Source organism: Mesoplodon densirostris, chromosome 6, assembly GCF_025265405.1.
Source record: "Mesoplodon densirostris isolate mMesDen1 chromosome 6, mMesDen1 primary haplotype, whole genome shotgun sequence".
Lineage (NCBI taxonomy): Eukaryota > Metazoa > Chordata > Mammalia > Artiodactyla > Ziphiidae > Mesoplodon > Mesoplodon densirostris.
Genome location: NC_082666.1, coordinates 18,233,502 through 18,247,845, shown reverse-complemented (window position 1 = coordinate 18,247,845; position 14,344 = coordinate 18,233,502). Strand labels below are relative to the sequence as shown.

General features: G+C 45.8%; 1 protein-coding gene across 3 annotated transcripts in view; it reads left to right on the top strand.

Annotated features, from left to right (window-relative positions):
• Positions 1-14,344, top strand: part of PAPPA (pappalysin 1) — a 255,257-nt gene that overhangs the window by 67,254 nt on the left and 173,659 nt on the right. For all 3 annotated transcript variants that reach the window (XM_060100610.1, XM_060100612.1, XM_060100611.1), the window contains 2 exons: positions 3,815-4,007; positions 10,588-10,709. In XM_060100610.1, the coding sequence (XP_059956593.1) occupies positions 3,815-4,007; positions 10,588-10,709 (315 nt within the window). The remainder of the gene's footprint in view (positions 1-3,814; positions 4,008-10,587; positions 10,710-14,344) is intronic.

Below are 14,344 nucleotides of genomic sequence, written 5' to 3'. Positions count from 1 at the left end.
GTAACATTTATTTCTCTGCAATATTCTAAGCACATTCCAAATGCTCAACAGTGAATATAATCACTTATTGCTGTTGCTATTATTATCATTATTTTTAAAACAACAAAAAGGCAGAGACTTTTACAAAGGGCAACTCAGTTATTCACGCACTAGAAATGGGTTAGCTTGTTAAATGCTTTCATCCGCTGTAGGAAGCCATTAGCATCATGATTCCTTATTTTACAGCGGGTAGAAATGAGGCTGTCAGGGGTCAGCATTGTGCCCAAGGCTCCACAGGGAGTGGTGGCCCTGACCCTCCATGCTCTGTGCCCTTCCAGCTACGGATGGAAGTTGTTCTTTTTTTTTTTTTTTTTTTGAGGTAGGTGGGCCTCTCACTGTTGTGGCCTCTCCCGCTGCGGAGCACAAGCTCCGGACGCGCAGGCCCAGCGGCCATGGCTCACGGACCCAGCCGCCCCGCGGCACGTGGGATCTTCCCGGACCGGGGCACGAACCCGTGTCCCTTACATCGGCAGGCAGACTCTCAACCACTGCACCACCAGGGAAGCCCGGAAATTGTTCTTGAGAGCAGAGTTTGATTAGAAAACTCAGGGCACAACTTCAACAGCATGGGGACTGGTGCAGGCCCCCAGAATACTGAAAGCCCCCAAAGTCCTTTCTGCTTGGGGACAACGTGGGGACAGAAGAACAGGATGGGTTGGCTGGTCCTAGAGACCAGGATCAAGTGGCCACGGATATCAGGAGGGAAAGCCTGTGATGGCAGAAAGCTAAGAGAGGCTGACCCGAGCCGTTAGCTAATTGAGGCACAGCCTTTATGATAAAACAGAAACCCTTACCTCACCCAAGACTCTGGTAGCAGTTCAGTCTCTAAGCGATCTACCCTGGGAGGGACATTTTCCGACTTCAGCTTTAAAGTTCAGATACAGTTCTGTTCTCCTACCAGGTTCTATCACCTATCCATTTTTCAAACTTTTTTATTGACAGACATGGAAACGGCTAATGTTTAAGTTATAAAAGGAAACTATGCTTCTTTGGGGGAAGAAAAGCAGACAAATCAGAATGTAGAGAGGAAAAAAATTGCCGTTTTTCTTCTTCATTCATCTTGATAAATGCTTTATACGTTCCGGCTCGTGGAGTCCACACCACAACTCTAAGTAGTGGGTTGATTTAAATGTCCCCAATTTACACCCAAGGGACCTGAGTTTTAAAGTTACTTCCTTGTTTTGGAAATGACTGATTAGAATTCTCTTCTGTGCATGTGCCTCAAGGTACAGGGTCATCCCCCTATTGACAGATGGATGTGTTATTTCTAATGTTTTTACTATGTAAATGATGCTTCAAAAGACAGCCTTGTACGTATGTTTTCCCTCGTGTTTGTGCATGAGTATCGATCTGTTGAATTCCTAAATGGGATGTTGTGAGATCAAAGAGAATGAATATTTTACATTCTGTTATTTTTTCCTGCTTCTAGTTTTCCAGCACTCACCAGCACTCATATGCACTTAGTGCATATGCATGCGCGCACACACACAGGCACCATTCCCGGTCCCGAGGCAGTGAGCGTTCACTGAGCATTGGTCATACCTCTTGATGTTGCACTTTTCATAACCCTCAGCAGTGTTCTGACATAAGCACTCTTGTTATCATCATCATCTCCACTTTACAGATGGGAAAACCGAAGCACTGAGGGCATAAAATCATTTGACTCCAGATTCCTGATTCCAGGTTCCTCATGCATGAATCTAACTACAGAACCCCTACTTCCTTAGCCATCATGTCCTTCTCCTACCTGCAACCTATCCAGCGGCTTTTCCAAAGCTTTCAGGATGAAGTGCAAAGTTCATAGTAACAAAGGAAAATGCACCTGATGACCTAACCCTTCTTAGACCATCAAGTGCATTTGGACTCTATTCTCCAGGCAATGGGGACCCCATAGAACGTTTGGTATCCAAGGATTTACATGGGGGTGTCTGGGCTTGAGAGTGATTTGTGTAACTAGTCACTCTTTTACAGTGTTTTCCAAAGGACACCCAGTGTATGAAAGACTTCCCCAGGGTGCTGGAAAGGAGACTGTCAAAAATTGCTAAGGGGATCCGAGGCAGCTTCTGTGTATAACCTCCTTGTACCCCATCCCTTCTCAAAGCTGGATTCTCAAGGTCATGTCCAACTGCCCAGCACCTGCCCAAAGTTATTTTCTGTTTGTTTGATAAGGGGAAGTGAGTTTATGCTGCGAGATTCCCAGTGGCGGGTTTGTTTTAAGATCTGGCGATCCCCGTGCTCCTCCGTCTGGGGCCCAGCTGCAGAAACCCTGACCAGGCGGACACCTCTGGGAAGTGGTGTTTTTGGAAACCAAGCCAAAACAGCGCCTTGCTCTGCCCCTGGGGCAGCTGAATAAAGCTGTTGGAGGGAGAGATGGGAGTCCAGCTTCTTCCTTGGGGTGGGGGGTTGGGGGCGGGTGTGGATTAGTCTTGGGTCGTGGCCTTCATTCCGCATCCTAGAAAAGAGAGACTAGAATTGAAGGTCGTTAGATCTAAAGACATTCAGAGATTGGATTCCAGCCCCCTCAGACTCAGGCTCAACTCCTGTTTATCAAGCACCTGCAGGGTGCTTTGCCCAGACAAGGTCTCATGTACCCTCAGGAAGAAGTTCTCATATTGATTAGAGACGTGGCCTTGGAGTCCAGACTGCCTGGGTTCGAATCTCAGATCTGCCCCTAGCTCTGTGCTCTTTAAAAAGCAGGTAGACCTCTCTCAGCCTCAATTTCCTCCTCTGTACAATGCAGAAATCACAGTATTTACTCCAAAACTAGTGGGAGGGTTATACGTGTCCAAAGCACAGTGCCCCGTGCCTGGGAATTTCCCAGGGATAGCACTGTGCAGAAGGCGTCATTGTCCTTGTGTTCCCGCCGTGGACACTGAGCCTGGACTGCTTCTGCGTCTGCCTGACTCCTGGCCCGTGCTTGCTGCACAGGGCACGTCGGCTCTGCAGGCCTGAGCTCCCCCTGCCGCCATGCCTCAGCTTTCTTTCTCAGTCTTAGCTGTGCAACCTGGTTGACCCTCCAGTTCCACCTCCAGAAGTCTCTCCGGTTCATCCGCCTTCCTCAACATGCCGACTCGTCTTCATCAGTAGTCAGGGCCACAGACCTGAACAGCCTTATAACCACCTTGACCCACACAGCAAACTGACCCTCACTCTATAACTAGGCAGGTAGCTCCTTGAGGGCAGGAATGTTTTACGTTCCCTTGGCCCTTGGCTTAGAGCAGAGACTATGGAATCGACACTCAGAAAGCTTGTTTGAAGGCCAGTATCACTGCATCAGTAAATAGCACAATTAATGAACGAGTGGATGAATGAATGTGAAGGCGTGAGTGAAGGAACAAGGGAGTGTGTAAAAGAAGGAGTGAGGTGGTGAATGAGTGAATACACAAGGAAATGAGTGGATGAGTGAGAGAGGTTGAATGATTGGTGGGGAGGGAGCGCATAAGGGAATGTGTGACTGACTGACCAGTGCATTTGGGCCCTGTGGAAAGCAGCTTGTCTTGCCCTTGTCCTTATCCATGACCTCCCTCTCCAGGCTCAGACGTGCCTTTTCAGTTCTATCCGCCCTCCCCTTCCTCCTGTTCCCTCTCACCTGTCTCCAGAAGTGATGACTGCACTAATTTGTTCACAGACCATTAACTCTTGAGCACTGGAAGAGGCCAGCTCTGAGTTGGCAAGGGCTGGGGTGCTGGCTCTCGGTCCACCAGGAGACATCATCATTCTCTTGCCTGCCCGCCCGTGCAGCGAGGTTCTTATCTCTCCCTCTGCCCGCTTGCAGATGACGACTGCACTGACTCCTTCACGCCCAATCAAGTCGCCAGAATGCACTGTTACCTGGACCTGGTGTACCAGAGCTGGCAGCCCTCCAGGAAGCCGGCGCCTGTCGCCCTTGCCCCCCAGATAGTGGGCCACACGACAGACTCCGTGATGCTGGAGTGGTTCCCGCCCATTGACGGCCACTTCTTTGAAAGGTGAGTGTGGCCTGTGAAGTGTCGATGCCCCTCTCTCTCTCCTGCCAAGAAGAGGAAAACTTGGAAGAGAAGCAGCCCTGGAGAGGGATTTCGCTGTGTTTTTTGTTCTTGATCTTGTTTAACGAGTGCCCGCCACGACTAGCACAGTGACTGGTCCATAGAGGCACGATGTAGATTTGGGGGTCAGGGAATACATGAATGATTTCTAACAGAAATTAATGAGTAATGATGCATATTTTAAGTGGTGAATATTTAGCTTCATTTTATTATTAAAAACATGGAAACCTCTGTCGCCAGAACCTCCTCTGCGATCGAGGTACTGGTCTCATCTCCGTGAGCTCGGGAGTTGAAGTTGCCTCTGGTTAATGGGCTAACACCTTCCTATACGTATAGTATATGAAGGGTACGTTATACATGAATATACAGGCATATATATATATATACATATATATAATTTTTTTTAAGGCTTTTAGCTTTCTCTTGAATCAGCATTAAGTTGAGCAGGGCTCAACACTGATTTTTTTTTTTTTGTGGCTGCATTGGGTCTTCATTGCTGCGTGGGCTTTCCCTAATTGCAGTGAGCAGGGGCTACTGTTCGTTGTGATGTGTGGGCTTCTCATTGCGGTGGCTTCTCTTGTTGTGGAGCATGGTCTCTAGGTGCATGGGCTTCAGTAGTTGTGGCACGCGGGCTCGGTAGTTGTGTCTCGCGGGCTCTGGAGCGCAGGCTCAGTCGTTGTGGTGCACGGACTTAGTTGCTCCGCGGCATGTGGGATCTTCCCGGACCAGGGATCGAACACGTGTCCCCTGCATTGGCAGGTGGGTTCTTAACCACTGCGCCACCAGGGAAGTCCCACATATATTTTTGTATAATTAGAATCTGTGCCTGTGCCTAGTGTTGTTTTATAGAACTGAAGGTAGAATTTTTAGAAGATCAGAGGGTGATAAACTGAGGCACACGATACCTCAGTTCAGCTCCTGTCTGCCACTCACTAGTGGTATGGCCTTGGGCAAGTCACTTTCCCTCCCTGCGTCTTATTCTCAGCTGAAAAGTGGGTCTAATGATGCCTCCATGGCCTGAAGGTGGAAACCTGAATCAAACGGTTTCTTGTGCTGCCTTTCAGCATCGGGACTCCCTGAGGAGCTCAAGCTTTAGGGGATTTTAAAGGGTCATGAAACGTACTGCGATGTTGACCTCTATTTTGGTTGGAACTTGGCTATAATTTAGGGTAGATTAGTATATTGCCCCCCTTCCAGCCCTTCTTGGGGATGTTTTATCCAATAATGGTGATACAACACTGATGATGGTGGAAATAATAATAATGATTAATTATTACTCAATGGTTGTGGTTGTCAGCGTTTATCAAGTGCTTACTCTGCACTGGATTCTGTACTAAATGCTTTCTATACAGTCTCATTTAATCTTTCCAGTAATTCTGTAACAGGGGAATCACCTTCTACATTTGCCAGATGAGGTAGGGACTGGCGCACAAAGAGGTGGAGAGATTTGACCAAAAGCCCATAGCAGGTGGTGGGAGCTGGGCTTCGACTCACATTTTGCAGTGTCTTATCTGAGGCTCTCATGTTCTTTCATTAAGTCTTTCCAAACTTTGAATTATGAAGGAGGTGTTACCCCTCCCCTCAAAAAAAGGCCACGAAATGTGGCAAGGACCTCTCACAAGTATGGGTGTATATGTGTGTGTGTGCGTGTGCATGTGTGTGTGTGAAACATATATTAGATCATGGCATCACATTAAATTTGGGCTCCAATTTTCCACACTACTATCAGTCCCTGAATCTAGAACCTTCATTTGACAGCTGGATGGATGTGATCACGGGGAAAGGAAATGCACTCCCTAGGCCCTCTGTAGAAACACCCCCTTCCTCTTCCCCAGCCATCCTCACTGGGAGCTTAGAGCTGGGGTTGGGAAACCTCATGTGACACTTCAGAGCAGGCTTTCCAGCAGCCCATAGATTTATTTATTTTTTCTGTGGCAATGAAGAGTATCAGACTTTTGGTCAAGGCTTGGCCTCGATTCCACTTAAAAATGGAAGTTTTGTAAATGAAGCTTCCTGTGTATGTATTCAATTTGTATTTCATAAAGCAGTTTTTGTCCATTAAATAAATACCATCTGATTGTTGGAAACCTATTGGAGGGTTAATTGTTGTGTAATGAGATATGTCTCTATTACATAGTGCCCTCAGCTTCAATCAATATGTTTTTAATAACCTATAGTCAGTTGGTACTTGAGGCTCATACAATAGCTATTCTGTTCAGTCTAAGATTTCACAACGGAGTTATCATATGTTAAATGAAAACTGACATTTTAGAAACATGTCTAATTAGGGTTAACAGCTATGTAGACCATAGTCTATGGCTAAAGGAAGTAGGTCAACAAGTTCAATAAATTGTTGTAAAGGAATGGAACTATCACTCTCCCATACACACGGAGTTCATACTGGTGGAAATTGGCTTAGTACAAAGTGCACGAGCTTTGATGTCAAGTTGTCTGTGTTCCAGTCTCAGCTTCACCACTCCCAGCCTATGGGACCTTGGGCAAGTCATCTCCCTTCTCTGATCCTCTCTGGCCCTCTGAGTCTTGTTCCATAAAAGGTGCTAACCATGCTCACTTCACCTGGTTTTTGTGGGGAATTCAACAGGATGACCTCTGTGCTATGCCTAGCACACACGCTCTCTGTTCAGGAAATACAAGCTCCCTTCTTGTACAGTTTTCCAGAGCTGTTGAGCTACTTGAAAAGTTCTCTTTCCCTGCAAAATCTCTGGTGTTTTCCACTACATTCATCAATGCCAACCTCTCGCCCCTGGCCATCCTCATGTCCTCCTGCTGTTCCTCACATCTGTGGTCTAAGCGAATACAAGGGTTTTCCTTAAAAAAACATATTCAGATCCTCCCACAGCCTGTGTCCTCACACATGGGCAACTGAATAAATAATTCAAGGCCACCCCTGGCTTTTTTAACTCCTTTATTTTTATCTGTCTTGCAAACATGTGTTGACTAGATGGTTGCATTTTTCTGAACAATGGGCTGTGGTGTATTGGAAAGAATGCTGGACTGGGGACCAAGAGACCTGGGTCTGAAGTCTTTGCAGCCTCATCCATTTCTTTTCCTCTTCAGCCGCACTTTTCTGATCTATAAGCTCAAGGGCATCTAGCCTTGCTCAACCAAGGTTCCTTTCCAAATCTCAGAACACAGAAAATGACTTGAGTAACTGTTTTCTCAGTTCTCCTAAGGATGGTACATAACTAGTACCATTTTAGATGCATAGGAGAGAGGTTAATTCATTATGTACAGTGGATGCCTTAGAGAAACATTGTTCAATAGAACATTCTGCAGTGTCCAATATGGTGGCCATTAGTCAACTGTGGCTGTGGAGTAATTGAAATGTGACAAGTTTAACTGAGGAACTGAAGTGAATTCTACATTTATTTGATTTTAATTCATTTAAATTTAAATAGCCACATGTGATTAGGGGCTGCTGTATTAGACAGCACAGATTTGGAGCTTTAAACTTTGATTCTCATGGAACCTGGGTAAGAAAGATGATCTCTTCCAGTGTTAGCGTCCTGTATTTCTATGATTTCAGTGTGTGTGTGTGTGTGTGTGTCTGTGTGTCTGTGTGTCTGTGTAGATACAGGTGCCCATTGAAATCAAAGAAATGCCAAAGATTAGAAACACATATTGTACACTCCCTGAATGTGTGTAGGATACTGCCTGATTTTGGTAAAGCCCATTTTGACTCTATGGCTTTCTGAGCTATGATTTTGGTGTGGTTACTTTGTACTCATGATTCTTAGTTTCCTTAACTATAAAATGGGAACATCACCCACCATACTCAGGATCACCCACCTTTGCTATTTAGTTACTGACTTTGCTTTTACTTGTGCCCATTTATTCTTCATTCATCATTCAGACTGATCATTTTAAAATGTGAATTAGGTCACGTCACCCACGTGTTATAACCTTCCAGTGGTTTCCCATTACTTTATGTGTAATCTAACACGTAGTCTACAGCACCTTCCATGATCTGACCTTTGCCTCTCCTACTGCTCGTTCCTTCGTCTGTGACTCTTGCCCCTCAGGTTTCTTTCAGGACCCCTAGGGACCAAGCCCTTTTTTCTTGCTTAGGTCCTTTACATACCTTTAGACTGAACCTGGAATGCTTTACTCCCACTCTATGTCATTCTTCACCATACCTTGGCCAAGATCTTCTATGATTGTGCCAATCTAAATACGCCCAGCACCCTCCACCCCATTATTCTATCCTACATCATCTATCAACTTTCCTTCTAGAAATGATGAATCTGTAGTTTTATATCTATTTAGCTGTTTGTTTAGGGACCATTGCCTCTGCTGGATGGAAAGCTCTTGTGAGGGCAGGTACCACACCAAATGTACTCACCCTTGGATGGTGAATGTCTGGTAGCTGTACAGTGCTAACAACCAGAGGCTGTTCAATGAGTATCCACTGAATAAATAGATGAAATATTGAATGAACACATGAACCAGTGATTGAACATGAGCAAATGCACTTGGTAGAGCTCTGTGTAAATTAGGCACATTTATTGTCAGGTGGATAATGGCTTATTCATTCATCAAAGTATTTATTGGGAACCTACACTGTGTCAAGAACTCAGTGAAGTGCAGGTGACTATATGTGTATCATCTAAAACAAAGCATCTAAAGAAGTAGAAAGGCCCAATTACCATAAAGGTCGGTGCGACTCCTGATTCCATACAAGGATGTTTGTAATCTCACTGTCGTCAGAAAGCCAGTCCTGTGACTCTGAGTTGCTATGCATGGATTGTGGTCATTGTAATGGAACCAGAGTGGTGCTGAGCACCTCTCTCTCCACTCCTCATCCCCTGCCTGCAAGCATATTTGTATAATCATCATTATTGCTAGTCCAGGAGTACCTTATACATACTGCAAATATATAGAAAACCAGAAGGAATAAAAGTAGGGAGGGAGGAATCATCCTGTGTTCTACCACCTAGAAATTACTGCTGATAATATTTTGTTGCAAGATTATTAGAACAGCATTGAGATGCTGCTATAGATACAGTTTTGAATATGACTCTTTCACTTAACATGATAGCTAATGCATTTTTCCGTAAAATTTAGTAATCTTTATATGTATTTTTTTATAAAAACTGCTTACCATTCCACTGAGCAGATTAACCTTAGGCCATTTAATCATTCTCCTATTAGTGTGCTTATAACATTTCTACCTATGTATGGTTTCATATTTACAGTGATAAAGCTGAGGATGCAGAATCTGCAATTTGAGGGTCTAGACTAGGTTAATCATGGGTCTTAGCAACATATTGGAATGACTGGTATTTATCCGTCCATCCATCCATACATACATTAAACTACATATGTTGACCACCAGGTAAGCAGATAAGCAGGGACGTGAAGTGTTCAGATTTAGGTTTGGGGTTGAGCTCCCTGGCAGCTGGGTGGAGGAGGAATAAGGACCACCAGCAGACTGTGATGTTGACAAGCATGTGAGTCCAGGGGCTACGGAGGTTCCCTAGGAAGCAAAAGCCCTAAGGCTTGAGATAGGGTTCCTCCACTGTATCTTTCATGTAGCCAAAGTATAGTGATTCTTCTAGGAAAGAGGTATTGGAAGGACCATTGCATTTTGAGAAATAATGGGTTGGACTATGACATTTCTTGACATTTTCCCTTTCCAGTCCCTCTGTAGGAGTTGCTCAGATTTACAGAGTTTTGGGCTCGCTCACCCTCGTACATGAGGAGAGGGCTTATCCCCCTCCCTTCCCAGCAACTGTCTCCTAAACAGGAGCCAAGTCTGGAGAACAAGTAGGATCCCAGAGGCTGTTGTGGCTAAAGGGAGATTGAATCCAGACACATAAGACACTAGATGATAGGGAAAGCCACCGTAATATTCTACTTCTGGGGCTGGGCTGGTCCCATTGAGGGATTGGCTTGCCCCTTGGAAAGCTGCTAAAATGAATTAGATGGCATGGTTAGGAAACCGTCTTTGACTGTAAAATCAAAGAGTGACTCATCCAGCCCCAGAATGTCAGGGCTAGAAGATTCTTTAGGCATCATCTAGTTCAGCCCACTCATTTTCAGATGAAGGAACTGAACCACGCCTTCTTCCTATTTAATACCTAGGATACTGGATGGTTCCTGCATATGGTAGGTACCTGACAGATATTGTTAAAAGAATAAAATTTGAGGTCCAATGGGGAAAAAGATTTTCTCACAACCACACATCAAATCTTCAAGGGAACTTTAAATGATTGATGAAATGAAGATTAGTGCAGGTAGTAAGTTGATTCTGTTGATTCTGGGCTGCTTAGAATTAAAGTGTATCCCCCCATCAGAACAGAAGCCGCTTAGGCCCAAACAAGGCCCTCGTGGGCAATGGGGAAGAATTTCACTCATGGTCATATTCTGGAAGCTCTGGGAAAGATAGGGAAGATTGGAGAACATAGATTGGTTGTAACCTCTGCCTTTGGCTTAGTCAAGCCAGGGACTCATTCAACTGTTCCTAAGTCGGTGCATTTTCCTTCTTTCCTTGGCCTCCTAGAGAATTGGGATCAGCATGTGACCTTTGCCTGGAAGGGAGAATCCTGGTGCAATATGCCTTCAACGCCTCCTCCCCGATGCCCTGTGGCCCATCAGGACACTGGAGTCCTCGGGAAGCAGAAGGTAAGCCAGCCTGGAAGCTCTTTTGCTGGTTGGGTGTGCAAAGAACACTTTCAATGTAGTTGGAGTTTTATGATTTTAATGGTCTTTTTCATGTACTATCTCATTTGATCTGAAGATCGCCCTACAAGGCCAGTATTTTTTTTTGTCTTTTTTTTTCCTCAGCTTTATTGAGGTATAATTGACATATAACACTGTGTAAATTTAAGGAGTGCAATGTGATGATTTGATACATGTATGTATTTCAAAGTCACCACAGTAAGGTTAGTTAACACATCCGTCACCTCACACTTCTGTTTTTTTTTTTTTTTTTTTTTGGTGAGAACATTTAAGATTTCCTGGGACTTCCCTGGTGGCACAGTGGTTGAGAGTCCACCTGCCGATGCAGGGGACATGGGTTCGTGCCCCGGTCCGGGAAGATCCCACATGCCGCGGAGCGGCTGGGCCCGTGAGCCATGGCCGCTGAGCCTGCGCGTCCGGAGCCTGTGCTTCGCAACGGGAGAGGCCACAACAGTGAGAGGCCTGCATACCGCCAAAAAAAAAAAAAAAAAAGATTTCCTCTCTAAGCAATTTTCAATACAGTATTGTTAACTATAGTCACCATGCTGTATATTAGAACTCCAGAATTTATTCATTGTATCAGTAGGCATTTGTACCCTTTCCCCTACATCAAGGCCGGTATTCATGCATTTGTTCAACACAAGTCTTTTGAGCACCTGCACTGTCCTAAGCCTGTCATGCCACTTTGCATATGAAGAAACAAATTCCCTGAGGTATTAAGTAAGTGCCCAAGGCCACACACCTGATAAGACACAGTATGTGTATGTTTATATATGCCCCAGACCCTGACAGCCTGTGAGGGCATACATAAACAAGGTCACGTTAGAATCAATACACATCACTAGCCTTTGATTCTTCTACAGTTACTTCTGGGGTACCCAGGGCCTTCTTACGTGTGTCACAGCTCTTCCTCTCAGTTTCTTTCCATGAAACCTCCTTTTCAGGATCCATTTATCCACAAGGCACTAGAAGGAAGCACCTCATGACTGCCACGGGTGTGGCTCCACCCATGACCAGACCTTCCCTGCACAGGGACGTCTCCCAGGCCTCCCCAGGAGCCAACAATCTCTGTGCTACCTCACAGTACAGCTCACTGCCCCTCTGTTTTCTAGAGAAATTAAGAAACTGCCTTTCACCCAATGCTCTGTTGCACTGTCGCTTGGCCCAGGAGGAAGGGAGCTTGCAACTTAGAGAATCTCATGGAAAATTGCCTATTCCGTTTCCTCCTGCAGTGTCTCTTTCTTTGGGGCCCAGGTCTAGTCCCTGGAGCCAGGCTGGCGGAGATCGCTCAGTCCTCTGTCTCGCCCTCCGTTGCCTTCAGAGACTTGCACTTAGAAGCCCCCTCTCTGTCCTTCATTCTGCTATGCAGGTCAGCTCCTGCCAGCTGTCTTTGGGTGGGGACCCCAGTCCACCAGAGGGAGCAGAATCTGATTCCTCACTGAGGTTCGGTGAGAACTCCCCCGTCTCCCTTTATATTTTTAGAAAGAAGGTTGAAAAAGAAAAAGCCAGAGATAGAATAAAGCAAGGGAGAGGGATCAGAGAGAAAAGTGAGGGAGAAAAATGACAGCGCTGTGCTCTGTTATCTTCTAAAAGAGCTTAAAATAAAAATGAGAGTCGAACTGGGGAACTCTAAACAAATTCACCCGGAATGTAAAGCCAGAGGGATGCCTGGGAGAAACCCTTAGCTCAGCCTCACAGAATCACAGGCTGTCAGACGTGGAAGGGATGCCTGGGGTCATCCAGCCCCAGGGCCCACCCCGGGCAGGAACTCCCTTTGTGCCCTCCCTCTCTGGGGCTCTCCCAGCACCAGCTCGTGTATATCCTTGGCCTTCCCATTCTAGCTCCATCTGTTAGAAAGTTCTTCCTGAAATCTGCAGTGGTAACTGTTTCACCCAAACCGAACCCACGTTGGGTTCTCACAGAAGAAGGTGTGGGTCTCTTCCACGCAAGGAGTGAACCCATCTCATCTCTGCCCACCGTAGGGACTGTGCTGAGCACACGGACTGGGCAGAGCTGACTGTCCAATAGGGGAGTCAGATGAGTACGCGGGCGATCACCATCGGGGTTGTGATGAGGCTTGTGCTGCGTAGGGGACCTCGCCCCGAATTGAGACTCATGCCTCCCAGGAAATGTTAACACACCAGTGAACGAGGTACATTTAAGAATGTGAGAGAAGTTGGATATGTTTAGAGCACTGGTTTTCTCAGTGTGATCTGGAGGCTTACGGGGTTCCTAAGCCTTTGTAGTGTGTCCTCAAAGCCCAAAGGTATTTTCATAATAATGCTATGCCACTGTTGACCTTTTTCACGCTCATTCTTTCCTGAGTGTACGGTGGAGCTTCCCAGCAGCTGCATGGCATGCGATGTTTTACTGCTCTGACAGCTAATGGGGCACATACTTATGTATTCTTGTGTTTTAAAGTTTCTCTGTTTTAATCCACAATGTGGTAACGATTCATAGATATAACGTACATAAACAAAAGCTCTTCAATAATGGGGTAAGAACTTAAATGGGTCTGGAGTATGAAAAGGAAGGTGTGGGTGAGGGAGAGGTTGGACTGGGGTGATATGTGTAATGTCCGGATGAGGATGGGTTTGGTTTATTCTGAGGGCAGTGAGGAGATGCCGCGTGCCTTGGCAGGTGCCAATATGGTGAGATGTGTGCTTGTAAGAAAGATCGTCTCGGTCTGCTCTGTGGCGAAGAGACTGGGGGAGGAGTGGATGGAGGAAAGGGCGCATCCAGGTGGCTGTTTCAGGAATCCAGCAGGCGGATGGCGGTGGCCTGGATGAGGTCAATGGCGGTGATACTGGAGAAGAATCAATGGAATTGAGAGAGATTTGGGAGGAAGAAGTAGCAAGACTCTACCCTGAGACTTTTCTGGCTAAAATCATCTTGGTTTGTTCTACCACTTGAACGAAAGAAATAACTTCCTGGTATCTCCCCACACCTGCATCCAACCAAACTGTCAGTTGGTTAGGTCTGTTCCTGGTTCATCCCTGACCCTCTTCAAGCATGATATGCAGAGCGGAGTCCCGCTGAAGTGCTGAGCGCCCCCTGTACCCTGAGCTGACTGAGGCCTCCAAGGAAACCCAGCAGCCCCGGGTGTTCCTTCAGGATATGCAAATTTAGTACAGGCAGGCCAGGAAAAGGCTCTGTTCTTTTTTTAGAGCATCCTATTACAGGCTCTGTGATCCATTTGGCTCAGACCCTTTTAATATTCTTAAAGAAATAAACTTTTCCATGAGCCAAACTCTGCAATTTATTTCTCAACTCATTTTCATCCTATTTATCTTTGCGTGTTTAAGTTTTTGGACTTCCCAAACTAACATAAAACTCCCCAGTCTGTGAACGATGCCAGAGTATCTTTGGGGTTGGGGAAAGAGCATGGGTGTCGGGGGGATGACGAGGATGGGATTTTGGTCTGTGTCTGGCCATCAGTGTGCTCTGTGCCCTTGAGTGAGTCACTTTGCTTCTCTGAAGATAGCATCTTATCCGTAGAACAAACGGCCTTTCCAGCTGTGATATTTTAACTCCATATTAGCATGATATTAACTCCATATTCATGTTATTATTAATGT